Here is an 18,879-nt window from a genome sequence, read left to right as displayed (position 1 = left end):
TGAGGACTGGAAACGTGTGATATGGTCGGATGAGTCATCCTTCACCCTATTCTCAACCACGGGCTGTGTTTATGTGTGGAGAACGCCCAAAGAAGCTTATGATCTGCAGTGTCTCCGCCCAACTGTGAAACATGGCGGCGGCTCGGTGATCCTGTGGGCCGCAATATCATCATTTTCATTGGGTCCTATGGTCACACTTAGCGGACGATTTATTGCCAACGATTAGGTCGCAATTTTAGGAGACCACTTGAATCCTATGATCCGGATGTTGTTCCCGGACAATGACGCCATCTTCCAGGATGATAATGCACCCATTCACACAGCTGGCGTTGTTCCAGCGTGGTTTGAGAAACATCGGGATGAAGTTAAACATCTCCCCTGGCCCGCCCAATCCCCAGATCTCAACATAATTGAACATCTGTGGTCCGTCTCTAAAACACGACTCCGGCGACGATTTCCACCTCCATCCTCTCTCTCAGAACTGGCCAATGCCCTGCACGAGGAATGGTGTAACATTCCACTTGCTACCATTCACGACCTCTATGCCTCCATCCCACGTCTCATCAAGGCTGTCCTAAAGGCGAAAGGTGGCCCGACACCATATTAATTTGGTAAGTTGCAATTTCGTTCAGGTGTTTCCATTTTTCTGATCACCATCTGTATATATATATATATATAAACAGAGTTTGCTAAAGCGGGCTAAGCTCGAAAAAAACCAGCCGGGTTTTCTCGGGTTGGACCCACCTGACAAAACCCACTTGGTTTTTGAGCTTTTTGTTAGTATACTATGGGTACAATTAAGGTGATCCCATTGAAAGTAATTTTTATCAGATTTTGAACTTTCTTTGCACGAATTAGATGGTTTTATGTTAAAGTGTACAACAACGTTAAACGTTAAAGTATACAACAACATTTAACGTTAGACCTATATAAAGTTCTGAATACACTGAATGAATATAAAAGCTTGCCTTAGCTTGAGATAATTATAGAACAAATTAATGTATGATTTGTGTCTATAGCCTACTTGAAGTAAAATATGCGATTTTATATTTTAGAAAATACTTTCCGTGGATAGTGTGCTCACCTACTCGGCGACGCTGGGGGACGTTAGCCCTCATAAATTTGACGAATTTAAGGCCATAGGTGCCTGTCTCACCAGCAAATATATAAATACATTTGTAAATACATTAATGGTAGTAGTATTCTATACATTTTTTGGTAACTCAAGTAATGTTCAATAAAATTTGGTTTTCCAACAACAGTAGTTTACTTCAGTAATTAGTTGCTACTTCTCAGATAAGCATTTTATGGAAAGAACACAAACAATAGCTTAAAAATTCATGTCAAATTTAAGAAACTTAAGGCTTGGAGTTGTGAAGACTATGTAACACTACTATTTCAAGTGCTGAATTTAAACTTCCGTAATAGTGGAAATGTCGACGTACAATAAAGAAAGTTGCATTTTTGGGGAAAACCCGTCGTGAAAAAAGCGTTCGGGAAATTACCGAAATTGAACGCACAAAGCATCGGAAGTGAATACTTTAACAATAAAACTGTTTATTTTACTCTGGAAGATATATAATTTCATTTAAGACATTTTGAAACATTTACTTTATAAAATATGAATTATCTCTTTGTTAAATGTTTTAAATTTTATTTTTGGGAAAGAACCGTCTTGCTAGTGCTAGGGAAATTCCCGTAATTTAATGCACGAAGTATCGGAATTGAATACTTCAACAATAAAATTATTTATTTTAAGCTGGAAGATATATAATTTCATTAAAGACATTTTGAAACATTTACTTTATAAAATATGAATTATCTCTGTTAACTGTTTTAAATTTTATTTTTGGGAAAGAACCGTCTTACTAATGCTAGGGAAATTCCCGTAATTGAATGCGCAAAGTATCGGAAGTGAACTTCAAAAATTAAGTCATCTATTTTAACCTGGAACATATTTGCCATACAAGACATTTTGAAACGTTTACTTCCTAATACAGGAATTACATCATTTTTTTTTTAATTAATATATTTGATATTCATATTTGACAAAGGTTTCTAAGCCTCTTGGAATGACTCGATTTACATTTGTTCGTTTGTTTGTCTGCCTCTACCTCACACACATTGCAGGGTACAACTTTCGGTCTATTAAGTTTAAATTTTCAGGGTACAAGCACAAGACGCACTAAATTTCCTGTACAGATTTTGGCGGCATACCAACGTAAAACTTCTAAATGGAGACCTTTTTTAAAAAAAATAGCGTATATCCGCGCTACAAGCCGCAATTTTGGTGTTTTTGACAAAAATTTTTCATAGTAGAAAAAAAGAGATACTCTAAATTATATATATATATATATATATATATATATATATATATATATATATATATATATATATATATATTGGCGGCGATCAAACGTAAAATTTTAAAATTCGGCAATTTTTTAATTACTTTTCGGACTATTAAGTTGAAATTTTTAGGGACCAAGATAAATTTCAAATTTGCTGTATAAATTTTCTGGGCGATCCAATGTAAAATTTTAAAATGGACATTTTTTCAAAAGAGTAATGAACAGAAAATTGTTGCAAGTCACGACAATGACAATCTTGAAATGTAAATCACATTTTAACTCTTTTACCCCAAAGACACAGAAATATTTCGAAAAAACTGAATTAAACCAGAAAAAAACAATTAAGCCCGAAAATACTAGAAGAAACCCATATCAGCCCAGATCAGTTTTTTTTTTTTAAAAATACCGGGTTTTTCAAACCCTGTATATAATAGGATCTCTGGAGTATATCAAAAGGACTGTACTTCATTTCAAAGATTACCCACTAGTTTCAATTTTCGTCCAAAACCAACCTGTAAGGCATCGAATCTGAAATATACAGTATATTGGAACTGTGAATAATCATGAAATTGTAGTACTTAATTTTCGTGAAGAGTGAGCAATGGTTTACATTTTGTTTGGTGTTTCCCAAATTAGCATTCTCTGAGCATCGAGGCTAAATATTACGTGAAACTACTATAGAACTTGATATTCAAAATACATTAGTTGCAGTGAGAATAGAATTCCCTTCTGTCATAGTGCGACGGAAAGATTAAACATTTAGGCAGAAAGAAGCTAACTGTTAATTGTATAAATAAAACAATTGCATCACATAAACTTATATCAAGAAGTTCGGGTTACACGATAATCAGATGCCCACCGTTTTATATAGCCTCGATGCTGAATGGAACGTTAGAGTCAACTCATCCTGGACTTACAGTACCCACATACTGAAATATTCAATAAATAAGAAGCTAAGTAAAAAAAAAAATGTTTAAACATTAGAGTTGATACTGGCTATCTCCTTGTCTAGTACGTAGCGTGTGTGTGTGTTTGGCACATGTGGTTGAAGTTTGACTCCTGATGGGAGAGCATTGAACTTATTATGGTAATTGGATTCTAAGAGAGCTTTTTAACATTCTTCAATCCACAAGTTTCTTCATCAAATACTAATGGTTAAACAGTAATATTAAAGTATGAAAAGCGTTTTTTTTTTTTTTTTTTTTGAGGTTCTGGTTTTGCATTTATGACAGATGTTAAACAAAATGAGTAGTTCATACGGATATGATTTCCGATGTTCTCTGGAACAAAATAGGTCTCTTTCTTTAGCTTGAACAATTATGGTTCGTTTTCAATGTTTTGCAAATTAAAAACACTAACGGAATTGAAATATATTTTATAGGACATCGTTACTCAAGAAGCGCAAATATCAAAATTCATTACAGTAGTAAACAAATTCTTCGTTAATACATAAATTAGGCTGTGCTTTCTAATGGAAATTTGCGTATTATTAAACTGAGGTGGTGAACGCCTTCATATCGAACCTGCTACAACCACACCATCTTCACTGCAGTCTAGCAGAATTACATTTTTAACGACCAAACCCCGCGTAACTAGTACATTGGAAAATTTTAAATATTTTGAATCAAACTAAGAAGGTTTTAATATAGATTAATTTCGCGTGTGAATTTAAGTAGATTGTCTTCTGAAGTGGGAACCCCTAGCGGAAGCAAATCGCTATGACATATCAGGTAGATTCTGATTATAATGAATAACTCAATTCCAAGCTTTTGATTACTGTTTAACTCCAGACCAGATATAGTGTTGAGTGGCAACGAATGATTGTCTTGGAGACACCTAATGTACTGATTACTACTAATCCTTTAGTATTACTGTAAAGATTATGCCAAACACCTTCCGTTTCGACGCTGTTAAAACTTGAATATTGTTCAAATCGAAGTCTGGTAAACGAAGAGTATAGAATTTAAGTTATGTTCATGATACCAACGACTTGAGTCGATTTTGAGTTTGACGTTCCTTTTCAGCAGACGGGACCTACTGACTAACGTGGAATCCGAACCACATGAGCTCCTGCCGGGAATCGGACCCGGGTCTTGATAGCAATGAAAATAGATCTTGCATCGTTTCATTTCTGAGCACCACTGGACTCTACATCAAAATTACCTGTGACTTTATATGAGGATTTTTGCTGAAGTTGATAATGTAAAAGCACGTGGACGCAACGTAAGGCCACAAGCAGTGAAAAAACCATTCCCTGTCAGAGTTCCAGAAGTTCCAGAACAAATTTCGGAATTTAGGATGTATGTCTGAGCCACCTTTCCGTAATAAGTTTTAATTATGTAAGTAAAGCTGCATCAGTGCATATGACAAATTCATAGAAATTCTTGATAACAGTGATTACATCATGATTCAATTCTTTACACAAAATTCTTTAGAAATAAATTTATTTCTGTATTTTCTTATGTTTCGTATACTTCTACCACTAAAATGAAATCTATATTTAACTAGAAACAAAATCAAAGATTAAGACTAGCACAGTACTTTAATCCATACGTCATAATTCTTATCGGTTTTAAGAGCCCATATTCACATACTTTGAAGTACGTTTTGGATCGTCAGAAAAAAATATTTTCTGACTTAAAACCTTTTCATTGTCTACTAAATCTTTTTGCTTATGAACTGCATGAATCACCAATGATCAGAGATATCTGAGAATTTTTTTTATCATACGTCCATATGATCATGATATTAGAGCAGGATATTTTTAATTTTAACAGGACTTCTAACTGATAAGAAATGTGATCCTATAACATTCAATGTTATTGGGTGTGGACTAGTAATTACTTGAAACTAAGATGGTGCACGCTGGCTCTGGTGGGAGAGATCCCTGGAATGATCATCGACCAAGGAAGTTTATGATGGTCAATATCGTGCTCTGGATTGTCTCTGGATACTCCCGTTCTCTTCGACTGTCTTACTCCACCAATTTTTCCATCTTTATTCACTTGTTTCTACAATCGTTTCCTTTAACCTAAAGGGCATAAATGTTGGACATTAAGCTGAAAAATTTAATTTCATTATCATTGTTTTCCATTTTGAAACCACGATATATGTGACTTAAAGATAAATTCTACATATGATAAATTGCTCTTTCACTCACAGAAACATCAACCTAAAATTTGATATGAGTACTCTACTAAACTTTTAGAGAATCTGTTTTCTTATGGTACGTGATTAAATTATATCTCTGCATTCAAGCTTTGGATGAACTATTTATATTTTGAAAGACCCTGTACGGAATTTTGGAGTTGCGTCACCTTCAATTTGATAAAAGAGCACTCTAATATTGACATGATATTATTTTGTAACATTCTAAGTAACCTTTGATTTATTGACATTCGGTATTTCTCTGACGTAAATTTTGGTTGTCTCACTTGAAATTTACTTAATTAATTTTGGTAATTTCCTTTCTGGACAACGTGTTTTAAATGTAGTTTCTTCACTAAATTTGACTGTTGAACTTAAAATTTGATTCCCTTATATATAAATTTTATTTACTTCATTCAAATTCTGGTAAATTGTACACTGTTGGTGCCTAGTGAATATTAGTAATTCTTTTCTAGAATATGAATACATGGATATGAGTACCTGTTTCTCATTGGTTCATCTAATCCTTACTCCGTAAATATAGTTCGATGTGTGAAGTCTTTCCGCTTTACGTCCCACGCTTATGACGTGTAGGCTAAAGGGGACAGTGATGATGAGAAATAATGAAATGATGGAATGAAGAAATTGGGTGAAATAGAACCCAGAGAAAAAGCACGACACGGTATTTGTACACTACAAAGCTCCCTTGGGCGAGCTGGGATCGAACCAAGGAACCATGCACTAGAGGTGAACGCTCTATCACTGAGCCACCACGACGCTCAAAGTATATGTGAAAATAGAAGAAAGAAAAAAAAAACGGAAAAGAAAGCTGTGATATTGCTTTTGATATGGAAGCTAAACAGGATATAGATGATGATGGTGAATCAAGTCTAACTTATTAGTTAGTCATTAATTTTGTTATAAGTGCGTTAAAGATGAAGACATAACAAACTCTAATGTGTGCGGTAGACTTAAACATGTATTTGATGAGGAAAACAGTGTAGAATAATTTCTAATTTATGTAAGAATATATTGTCCATACATTACTAACATTGTCCGTATTGCACATAATAATAAGTGGTATGATAGCAACCTCATATTAAAAGTTATGTTTGGGAAATTTAATTGTAAACCAGATGGTTTTAAGAATGTTTGCAACATTTTATCTCTTAGAACAAATAAAGACTAAAACTTTTATCATAATGCCATTACCTAAGATAAGTAAACCATTTCATATTCCACCGTGTAGTTTTTTTTTTATTATTATTTTATTAGTACCAAGGAAAATCAAGTGTACGAAAGCCCACTTCCAAATTACGAGTTTCAAATTAAAAATCCTAACAAAATGAAGCAGGAATTGAAATTTTAATCTAATTTTGAGAACCTTAGAATTTGAAACCAACAAACGTATGTGCTTATTGGGGTAGAGTCATTACACCCTAGGATGGACTTACTAAAATTTAACTTAGACATACATCTTTAAAGAGTATATACAAATGAAATTATACATAAAAGTTTTTTGTATTTATATATAGGATTATATAAAAGTTCAGGTTTTTTTCGGGTATGAAGGGTAAAACGCCGTTTTTTAGCGTTGATGTGAAGGCAATGTTTCCGAGCTTGAACAGGGAGTATATATTGAAAGCAGTGACATTCGAGGAAATGGGAGGAAAGAAAATACATGGTTCGGGTGCAGAAAAGTTCAAAGAATCTTTGAAGACCATGTAGGAAAGAAAACACATGGTTGGGGTGCAGAAAAGCTCAAAGCCTTGAAGACCATGGAGGAACAGTTTCTGGGATAAAGGAGAGAAGTTAGCAAGGATCGAAGGGCCTGAGCATAGGATCGAGAATGAGTCTAGTATTTGCGGAGATAATGATGAACCAGTGGGAGAAGTAAGTCATAAGGAAATGAGGGGACAAACTTATATTTTTCAGCAGGTATGTCGATAATTGCTTCGGGAAATGGAAGAGTATTCGGAGGCAACTTACGAAATTTGAGAAGGAAATAGAAGATCAAGAGAAGGGTATAGAACTGGAACTGGAAATAGAAGAGGAAGAGAGCAAATGAAAATAAGCAGACAGGGAGATAAGTTGGTCTGAGAATTGTTCCAGGAGAAGTGTGCATCAAGGAACTTCTCGCATAAAAGGAGCGATCAATGAAAACAAATTTGATAGAAGATATGGAGGAGAGGATTATGTGGAATAGTAGTGAGAGAAGGAAGGAAGAGGAGGACAGAGAAATTTCACAACCAACTGGAGACCAAAGGATACGGTAAAAGAAAGCTAAAGAAAGAAAGGATAAGAAGGAAGGACCAGAATAGTAAAAAAGAAGAAAATGGAGGGGGAAAAGGAAGCAACGATGGGGAATAAAAGTATAGGAGAAGATACTGAGATAATCAAGAAAGGTCTGAAGAAAACAGGGAACGTTTCAAAGGGAGCAGGAGGATATTGAATGTGGTACACATGAGGAAATAAAAGAAAGAATAGAATGATGAAAATTGAGAGTAGCTGATGGAGAGAAGAAGAGTGGTTTACACGATACGGTGAAGCGATTGTAATAATTGTTATATTGGTGAAACGGGGATAAAACTAAAAGAACGGTCAAAACCACACGAAGATGATGTGAGATTAGAAAGAGAAAGAAATGCCATTTTTAAACACGAGAGGGACATGGAGCACAATACTAATTGGTGCGAGATTAAGGTGTTAGCACGGGTACAAAGGACGTTAATAAGAAAGCGGAAAGAGGGTAGGTTCACTGAAAAAGAGAAAAGCTGTGTTAGGAATTGGAATACAGGACTTAAAATTGAGGAACACTGGGACAAGTTATTAAATAAACTTAATTTGCACTTTAGTTTTCTACTGGACCGGCGAGGGAAATGGATCTACGGTGTTTAATTTTTGTTTTGTTGTGATTGGCTCAATTCGTTTTGATCAGCCAATCAGCGTTCAGAACCACTTTCTGGGATTCTGCTATATTCAGATGCAACTCTCTGTCTCCCTTCTTTTTACAGTGTATGATGAAGTCAATATTTCCAGTTAGTTGGCGAAACTGTCACACATTTATTATTTTATAAATAAACGTTCCTTTACATGACAATTTGTATTTTTAGTGTAAGTTATTCAATATAGCAAAGCTAGTATTCATCAATTACTAGCTTTTTAGCTAGGTGGTTTTTATCTTTAGGACGCTGTAAAAGATAAAAATTAAAGAACACCATTCTTTGCGGAAATGAGTGTTAATGTAATAGAATAGTAAGATAATATTTCTAAAGTTCCAGAAACTAAGGTCCAAATTCGAAAATGTTGAAAGTTAGGAATACATATTTAAAAGCAAGAAAAAAAAAAAAAAAAAAAGAGAGAGAGAACAGCAGAATCATTCTGATACAAAAGTTATGAAACATCACCCAAACATTGTAAAATAACAATTTTTGTATTATAACACTTTTTGTTCTCCTAAGACTCATAAATTTCTTAGATAATTAAAAGAGAAAACGTTATAATTATAATGGTTAGCATAGAGGAATTTAAAATTATGGGAATAATTACAAAGTTATGTAACTAATGTTGCAATCAATTGAGATCAGTTATTAATAACCAAAGCTGTCAATTACCGTAAAATGATATAAATAACAATATTGATCTTAAGTACAAAGTGCAATTTTTAGATTGTCACAAGTGTTTCTTCAAGACCTGTTTTTTTTTGGGGGGGGCATTGTCCTCCGGAGCAGACCAAAATAATACATTTATAATATTTTAATAAATATAATAATATCAGCAGTGCCCCCCGGAACATTATTTCTGAAAGAAACAGATTGTCACTTGGTAAAAACACCATCAAAAAGTTCCACTATGATTATTACGTGTTACTATTAAATGACGATGGGCACAAATCTTCATTTGTCCATCTGCTGAGTTACAAAACAGGAGCAAATAAGAACAAAGTATAAAAAGAGAATATTTTCAGTGCATATAAATAACAGTTTATTACTGAAATGACTGTTTAGTGAAAATATACCATACCTAGCTTCCTGATACTTGGATTTGATTATTTCACCTTAACCTTTACGCATTATATCTCCATTGTTCAAATCGCTAATGATGACTGGTACTTGATTTCTTGATTCGTCTCCAGCATATTTGTCATTTCTTTTTGAATTGAAGGAATCCATGCTTCTGCGAAATGGCTTTGCACTGAAGGATATTTTAGAATTTGATAAAGGTTTGATCACGCACACGGCTTTTGCATTTAGTTTCCAATCTTTTACTTCATCATGTTCGTCAACTTTTATATTGTTTTTCAATTTCGGAATCACACGATTTAGCTTACACGGTTTGTCCTTATATTCTTCCGTTCCATTTTCTGGAGGTTCTTTGTATTTTAAATGTGAAGTAGAACACACTGAAAGAGGATCGCTCTGTAGCAGTCCATCAGTATTAGTGCTACAATCTTCAATAGAGTTAATATCTGTTTTTATTTCAGACTTAATCATAGTATTAGAAAATTCGAGTGCCATTTTCAATTTCCAATGAGAATCATTGATATTACATTAAAGTTTTCAGTAATAAATATTGGAATGAAATGTACAATTCTGCAAATATAAAGAGAAAAGAATTTATTAGAATTATTTATAAATATTCTTGAGAAAACGCATCAAGAGGAATGAACCAGAATTGCATATATTAAAAAAATTATACAGAAAATATCCAGAAAAAAATATAAAAAAAACAATATTAAAAAATTTTAAATATCTCGAAACAATTAAATGGAGAAAGTTTCTCAGCATACAAACAAACACTATAATAATAGACACATGATGAGAGCGACAAACAGCAATAACGACTTTAAAGAGATTGATCATAAAATATACAATTTCTACTTATCTGTCTTAAGAATGGTGACAAATTGTTTGAAAGTAAGGTTTCTCTTATTACCTATAGTAGGATATATCACCTAAATATTTTTTTTTTCAATTGTCTTTAATCATTTAAGATGTTAATAACTCTTGCTTTGTCTTTCTAACTTTTATACTAACTTTTGGGTCAGGGTTTCGATTATAAAATTTCTGCGATATTTCTGCATACATTCTGCGTTTTAACTACAGACTTTTGCTCCATAATGATATTAATGGTCACATATTGATTTTTTTTTATTCAAAAAGATTAACCTATTATCATTGGCACAAGAATAAAAATAAGAAGTGAGAAGAAAGAAAACATTATGGGTGTTATTTTAAATTCTTGATTTTCACCTTCTGATATTATTCTTTAGCATTAGGCCTTCTCCACAGTTTAAACTATGTGAACATTATCTTTGTTGTCAAAGCCACACTTATTAAGGATTTGTTGATTTGCTTTAGGTAATTCATTGTTGCAAAATTTTATAGGGATTCGTGATTTTTAAAGGTAAACACTGATATTGAAGAAAAAACTGCTACAACCACCTCAAGTCTATATATGCACATTTTTGAATGAGCGATGCGAAAAACCGAGCAGCAAACTCTTTTTGTAACTCGCACTAAAAGTAGAACTTAAAATTTACAGTCCGCAGCAAAAATCGTTCAACATGAACATGTAAGTTTATTGTGAAACTACGCCTAACAGAATAGGGAATCGCCATAACGACTAAGAGGCACGAATCACGCCAGGAGGAACCTCAACGTCCTCCCGTCCACACTTATTTCGGAGCAAAAGACTTCGTCGTTTCACAATAAACTTAAATGCTCATTTTTTTTTTTTTTTTTTTGCGCACCATACAGTGAGAACTTTAAGTTTAATATGAGAAAGACATATATTTAATTTTGTTTCAATTTTATGGATTACATTCTTCTATTAGATTACAAAATGCGACGGGTTCTCATGTAAACATTACAATATTCAATAAAATATTCAAATATATTCAAGTAGCAAGAAAGTATACATAATATTGTACTTATGCACGTTTCTAAAATACAAATACATAAAATAAGGGATATCAAGTATATAAGCATGATCATTTATATCGTAATTAGGTAACCGTTCGTACTAAACCAGGATTGGACTCAGTATTTGAAATGAAAAGTGAGCTTTACGTCCCACGCGTAAGTCGGCTAAGCTAAAGGAGATGGTGACAATAGAAATGAATGAAATGGTGGAATGAAGAAAGTGGGAGGAAACGGGAGAACACGGAGGAACCCGACGCACACAATGTTTGTCCACAACAAAGTTCACGGTGTCTTCCTGTTTTGCCTATTCCTGTTTCGCCTACTAGCCTCCCAGCAACATTCATCAAGTTTTCTACGTTATCAAGATTGTAGGTGAATAATAAATTCCTGTTTTACCTATTCCTGTTTGGCCTATTTTTAAGACGAAGGGATATTTTTGAGTTTGGGATTATTCTTCGGAATTTTATTTTTAATGTGAATTCAGTTATATCGTAAAATAGTTTAATACTAACGAATATGTATCAATAAACAACTACAATACGAACAATCAAGTGGAAATAGATGTATGCATTTTCACTTTTACGAAAAATCATCCTAGCTAGTCGAAACAAATACTGCGCTCTGATTGGCGTTTCACTGGGGAAAAAACAAACCAGAATCTCAGAATGTGTGTAACTTTGAATCGAAACTTTTACTGAGCCAAAGGCAATATAACGTGTGTGTTAGTTTTGTGTTGAACTTTGTGTGTGTCATATAATTGGAATAAAATAGAATAGGATACTTTTTATTGTCATTAAACAACGCACGCTATAATAGACAGCGTCAATAATATACAAAAATGATATTACTTTTTATAGTTCATATTTTTCTTGTAATTCGTTAGTACTGCAAATAACATTATTTACAAGAAATGCTTTATATTGGGTTTAGAAATTAACATTACATATCCTTCAAATACATATTGGTATTTGGTAATACATTATACTGTTTCATGCCAGTATATTTATAGGTTCTTTGGGTTGTATTTAGCCTAACATTTGAGGTATTTAAATCATCTTTACGTCTTGTGTTATATGAGTGGACACTATTACGATAACCAATACCATCCTGATTTTCTCTAACGTGCATAATGCATCTAAAATGTACAAAGTAACTGCCATGCCCTTAAAACTGTCCTTGGAAGGGACTATCTACACGATACAGTATCTGGCAAACCTTTTACTTCTCTGATAGACAATTCCATTCGAAGACAATTTCAGCACCCGGTGAAATACCCCACAATAACATACTGTACTCTAAATGACATTGAAAGAAAGCGTAATATGCTGTAACAAGCACGGTTTGAGTAACTGTTGTCCTTAGTTTGCGAATTAAAAACAATATGCTAGATAGTCTTTTACACAGATTTTCTGTATATACATTCCAGTTTAGGTTTGGATCTAGATACGTTCCTTAAATTTTACAGAATGGCATGCACCTACACCAGTCACGTGCACTGAGAAAAAAAAAAATCCACAGCTTAGTCGTAGAAAATCCCGGTCTGAATCCAAGCTGCAAAGTGTGGAGCAATTTATTCATTTCTAGATAGTTTAATAATTGACTTTTAATACATTGCTGAAAAACTATGGATATAATTCGCACTAATGATATTGGACGATAGTTGTTAGGTTTACTTGTATGACTTTTCTTATGTATGGGTACTGTGATTGTCAATTTAAGACAGTCAGGGAAGATTCCCTCGAGAAGCATGCAGTTAAATAGCTAAACTAAAGGTTCAACTATAACATCAATTACTTTTTTTTACAATTTGTTAGAAAATCAATAGTAATCCTCACTGTTTGATGGTTTTACTTTACTAATGATTAATAACACTGTTCTGTTATTAATTGCAGTGCATGAAAATTAGACTCGATGTTACATTTTGCTGCAATAATAAACTTCTAAAGTCAAAATCTTGATTTTCGGAGAAACAGTCTGCATCTTTTGATTTATTACTTAAGTCTGTTATACTATTCTGAAAGTATTCATTGAACTAGTTTATGTATATTGATATGGAATCTTGAACAGCACATTTTCCTACTTCCTTATTAATTATATACCAAGCTCCTGCACGTTTGTTCTTTGAATTATTTATCAAATTTTCAATTACAGTAATTTTTGATGCTTATACTCTTTTTCTGTACCATAGGTATATGTTTTTATCAGTTTTATATTTTTCTTTATCATTCAGTAATCTTTTAGTGTTCGCAATATTATGCAACATGATTAGTCTATCACGCTGTGATTTAAGATGTGGCGTATTCCAATCAAAATCTCTTTCAATACATTTACTTCGACATATTGTAGTTCTCTTAATCTTTTCCGGACAGCATTTATTTAGATATGTAACCAAGGTACGCATAGAAGCTCAGAAATTTCGTAGGCTTTTTTCTGGGTCCGTGCCGTACATCTGCAAAATTATTGATAGAGTTGTCTTCTGAGTGTTTTGAGAATATTTTTGTAACAAGTGTCTTTATCCTCACAAGCGTGCAGGCAAACTTTAGTTTATTTATATCAGATTAAAAGACATAATGGTAGGAAGACTTATATGAAATGTACACTCGGAAGCAAAGCCACTGTTCTTATCGGAGATGATCCCATAAAATCGTCAGATATAAATTCGCACAAGTCGCTAGGAACATCAATTAATGCCAGACGTTTAGTAGATAAAATAACGAATAGGGTAATCGAGGATCCAATTCAACCACTTCCAAAGAATTACAGATATGTTCATTTCTTTGTTGTAAGGCACAACACACTGGCATTTAGATTTTCTTTTTCTTTAATCGAGGGATTATTGCTATCGTAGTGCAAGCCACAGACTTTCGTAGTATAATAAACACAGAGTTGGTTTGTCAGATTTCACCGAAGAAGTGTTATAGCCAAGTGGAAGAGTGAAGAAAATGTCATAGTCACCCTACTCACCCTTTTATTTTTATTGTATTGTATGACATATTAAGAAATGTGACAAACGGACAAGAACGACTAACAGTGTTGGGAGATGGCATTCAATACTGAATACTGAGCTCCTTCGTGGCTAAGCGGTTAGCGTATCCTCCTTTGGCGTGGGAGACCCGGGTTCGATTCCCGGTGGAAACTCATGTGGTTCGAATTCCACGTTAATTAGTAGGTCCACGTCTCATGATCATCCCAATATATTTACCCTGTTGGAGTTATTGAAGCAAGGACAGCAGGAGAATTTAAGTCTAATGTTGTTGCTGGAGGTAGGGATCCGGCCAAAATTGCAGAAACTGAAGTACAAACGCTTAGATCAGAGAATTAATATTTTGAAAGATACATTAAATGTATTGCTATATTGGGCTATAGGTTTAATGGAATAAATTGATACTGTATCTTATTGCATATATTTGGAAAACTGAGTATGAGTGTAGGACAGAAAAAAGAAGAGCATATATGTAACATGTACAATAACATAGCTCTTTCCTATGTTTCATCTCTTTTAATCCTTATTACAGTTTTATTTCATCCTAAAATGTTTTTACTTCCTCTAAAACGCTTTTGCTAAAATGCATTTGGTGACTTGCATTAAAACAATATCCTGGATTGAATTAAAGCTAAAATCCCCCAAAATACCCCAGCTCAAAAATTTCACTTTGTCTTAATAGTAAGCAAAACAGGAATTAATGTTTTGCCTACAATCTTGATAACGTAGAAATATTGATGAACATTGCTACGAAGCTAGTAGGCGAAACAGGAATAGGCAAAACAAGAGGGAATCAACGTTCACATGGCGAGAGCAGCGTTTCAACCTGGAACCCCATTCACCAGAGGTGAACGCTCTATCACTGAGCCACCGTGGCACTTGAGTAAGTATTTATTATGAACTCTTGATTTAATGACTCACTTAAATATTTCTGAATAGTATAATAGCATTTTACAGCAATTAGGCTATATAATTTCTTACGAAAGAGGTAAAAGTAGTTATAGTCCTCAATTACATAGGCAGTGTATTGTAAAACCATACAGAATTTATACACGCCGTTTTGTTCACACTGCATATTTTTGATGCATCACAAATATGTCAGTACCTTGTCTTGTATCATGGTTTTAAAATTTCTTGTTAAAGGTAAAAAGATGCCTGTTATTCGCCGTAAAAAGAACAGATTTGTAAATATAGAAACTATAAACTGGGAAGTATTGAAATCTTTGCTTCTATGAAAATCTTTTTAAATGTCGATTTTGTGAACAATCCGAAAATGACTACAGTTGCTATCTTTTGTTATCGGTAAGGTTTAAACTATGTTCAGTAGTTCCCCAAAGTATTATTCTGATGGCAATCAGTGAATCAAACGTGACGTAGTAGAAACCAAGACGAGCTTCCACTGAAACCATACTTTGAAGTTAGTATCGGACGAAACACTCACTACTTAACTTGTTTAAAGTGGAGATATGAGTATACCATGAAAGATCGTTTTCATGCAAGAATATTGAAGGTAATGGGAAGATACTTTTTTGTAAGCAAGAGAGACGGTTTCATTGAAAACGAAAATGAGTCGATTATCATGATTTATAAGAAATATTTTTAAGAAACGTTCATAATAACAAATGTTACATATAACATTGCTCTACAAAACATTCTTGCTCTAGTGAAAACGGAATTCACGTAAAAAAAAAAAAAAGAACGTTTAACGCAATACACTTGAGGAAGAAAAACCTCGAACTACCCAAACAAATGCTTTGCAATGAATATCTCAAATCAAAGATTTTACATTCAGTTTTCTTTTTCTTCCTTTTTTTTTTGTGTTCTGCTAATCCTGAGTGCATCATGCAATTTTGCGTATGATTCCATGTTTAATAATAAGAGATCAACGGATCTGATTTGCTATTAGAGTTACATTAGCCAGATCGCTTGAGGAAAAATTTATTTATCAATAAAAGGAGTTCATTCTGCACTATAAGATACCCTGTTGATGAAAAATGAGAACCTCTCTGTTCTGTGGATTTAATGCTGTTGTAGCATGCTAATTTTTTTCTTTCTTTTTTCTTTTTTAATTACAAATAAGATAATTACAAACAGGAGAAAAGTCTTGTGCGGAAATTTGGAGAAATATAAATTAGAAATTTCTTAATTTTATTGTAGGATTGGTAGGTTGGTTAGACACTAAGGTATCTTTTCAGAATCGTGGCTATATTAGAGATTGCACGACAGATTGTGATGGAATGGCAAAAACTTTAATACCCTCAAGGTTTTCCCACCAGGAACTCGGGGCCATATAAAACAAATTCGTTCGTTAATCACTAGGCCAGTCGCAAGGACTTGTATTGTGTAGATTATTTTTTATCTTCGCAGCCCCTACCCTCCTAGACGCTAGTCTTAAATTTTTCATAATAAAACAACAAAGCTCTGTTTACTACACGAGACCGCGGTGGCTAACTGGCAGGCGTTGACTTCTGGTGCATGGAGTCCTTCGTTCGATCCCGGTTCGCGCCAAATGATATTTGTAGTGCACAAACATTGTGTGCGTGTGTTTTGTCGGGGTTCTCCCGTTTGCCCCTACTTTGTTCATTCCACATTTCATTCATTTCTGATCATCACCGTCTTCTTTAGCCTAGCCGGCATAAACGTGGAACGTCCAACTTAAAGATTTCATTTTTTTTCCTTTTTACTACGCACATATTGATAAGTTAAATGTTTCTCCAAAGAGCAAACTATTGTTTAGGTCGCTGATTTGCATTTCGTTTCAAAATTTTTGGATTTTGTCATAAATAATTAATTTTAGGAGGGACTTCGAATTGGAAATTAACGCTTCTTTGAAGCACAGAGCTCATACATAAACTTACAGCTTCACTTTTCAAAACTGAATTCGAAGGACGGTTTCTGATAGTCGCAAAATAGAAAAAATCAAGCACAGCGGTTTTAGTTAGGTCTATTCTTCGCTATTCTATTCTTTGCTTTATAGCACGTGGATTTGTGTAAGAAAATAAAATATTTAGAGCGACTCCGTTCATGTTGCCGTACATATTTAACACCACAATCGCATAAATAGTTTTATGTTAAACAGTAGGCAAGGTGTAATTTACTCTTGAGAGTGTAATTTTTCTTGGTCTGTTTTTTCAATTACATGTCAGGAAAACTTGTTTGTACCCCATAAATACTTAAGTAACTATTTGACTAATAGCTCTATGATATGACTATAAAAAAACTAGCGTACTACAGATGTGGTAGTGCAGGTACACTTAAGACACTGCAGATATAATGTAAGTTACGTTAAGCAAGTGACATCTCTGTTGACGAGTTTCAAGAAGAGGGAATTCCAACTGTAGATTAAGTTTATATTATTAAATTATTGCGCTATATACATTATGTTGATTTGTTTGCACATTAGAAATAGGCTAATGTAATACACTTATATAAACGCAAACGACAATTCAAATTTAGTCTTTCAAATAGTGAGAAACCTAAGAGCATTTTAACTTCTACGTATGACTTTTGTATTCAGGTACAAGTGCGCTTGGTACTCAAATGGTATCCCAAATCTAGGATAGGTTAAACTAATTTAATCTGGGAAACTTAAATCGAAGCTGATCTTAACATATGTAAGTTACTCTAACCTGCGTAAACAAAAGAAAACTACGATAAAGCAACATATGTAATGTAGAGTCGTTTAAGAGAAGAAAATTAAGGGATTGAGCTTATATTAAAGTTTAGTACAGTTTTGCTAATTTCTAAAGTTACTAAATATTAGATAGCTTATGAAATACGATCTAATTGTTGGCATATGTTTGATACCATTATTCTTCGGAACTTACAGTCTTCATTTACCTAGATTATCATTCATTTTTCACCAATTATCTTCTAGTTGCCAATCACGTTTGTACCGGAGTTTTTTTCCCCACAAAATCTTAGAAATCAATTTCAAACCCCCCTCCCCCCACATACCATTCGTTATACCAACCTCTCAGCATTTGTACCTTTATTATCTACCATTTGAAAAGTTATTTTGAGAATTGTTGGGAAAAAATGATGAATCAAGAGATTCTTTGATAGACAAAATGAAGTAATTCCAGTTATTGTATTGAGAATATTGATGTATGCTAGGATATAGCTTAGCATTTACTGACGTGGCCATTGTAGTCCATGTTGAAGGATGGATGTAGCCCTGTTTTCGCATCTTCTGTGGCATCGGATTAAAAGGACTGTGTGAACACTGATCAGCATGGAGTATGACAAAATGATATATCATATTTTGAGTAACGAGTAATCTACTTCTGATTATTTATTCAGATCTTACGATTAATCGAATACGCAGGAGGCGTAAACGTGCAGGCACTGTTAGTTCTTTTCTTCTCGCGAGAGCGTTACTAGTGGTAGCATATTTCCACAATCTATACGCCTATTTACTACTTGCAGAGGATCAAGAAGGGCATTCAAAGTAGAATTGCTACTGTCAATTGAC

General features: G+C 33.7%; 1 protein-coding gene across 7 annotated transcripts in view; it reads right to left on the bottom strand.

Annotated features, from left to right (window-relative positions):
* The window catches only part of LOC145684424 (uncharacterized), a 41,975-nt gene that overhangs the window by 5,471 nt on the left and 17,625 nt on the right, over positions 1-18,879 (bottom strand). For 4 of the 7 annotated variants that reach the window (XM_081756787.1, XM_081756783.1, XM_081756785.1 and 1 more), the window contains exon 2: positions 9,522-10,090. The exons of 1 other annotated variant lie outside the window; for it this stretch is intronic. Coding sequence is in view for 2 of the 6 variants with exons in the window: in XM_081756789.1 (XP_081612915.1) it covers positions 9,557-10,015 (459 nt within the window). In the remaining 4 variants the exon portion in view is untranslated. Of the gene's footprint in view, positions 1-9,521; positions 10,091-18,879 lie in introns of those variants that run through there. 2 more of the 7 variants (XM_081756789.1, XM_081756788.1) reach the window with 1 other exon arrangement.

The sequence above is a fragment of the Thermobia domestica genome, chromosome 4, assembly GCF_964235325.1.
Source record: "Thermobia domestica chromosome 4, izTheDome1.hap1.1, whole genome shotgun sequence".
In the NCBI taxonomy this organism is placed as follows: domain Eukaryota; kingdom Metazoa; phylum Arthropoda; class Insecta; order Zygentoma; family Lepismatidae; genus Thermobia; species Thermobia domestica.
The sequence above is the reverse complement of the archived record's forward strand: the minus strand, read 5'-3'. Positions and strand labels throughout refer to the sequence as shown.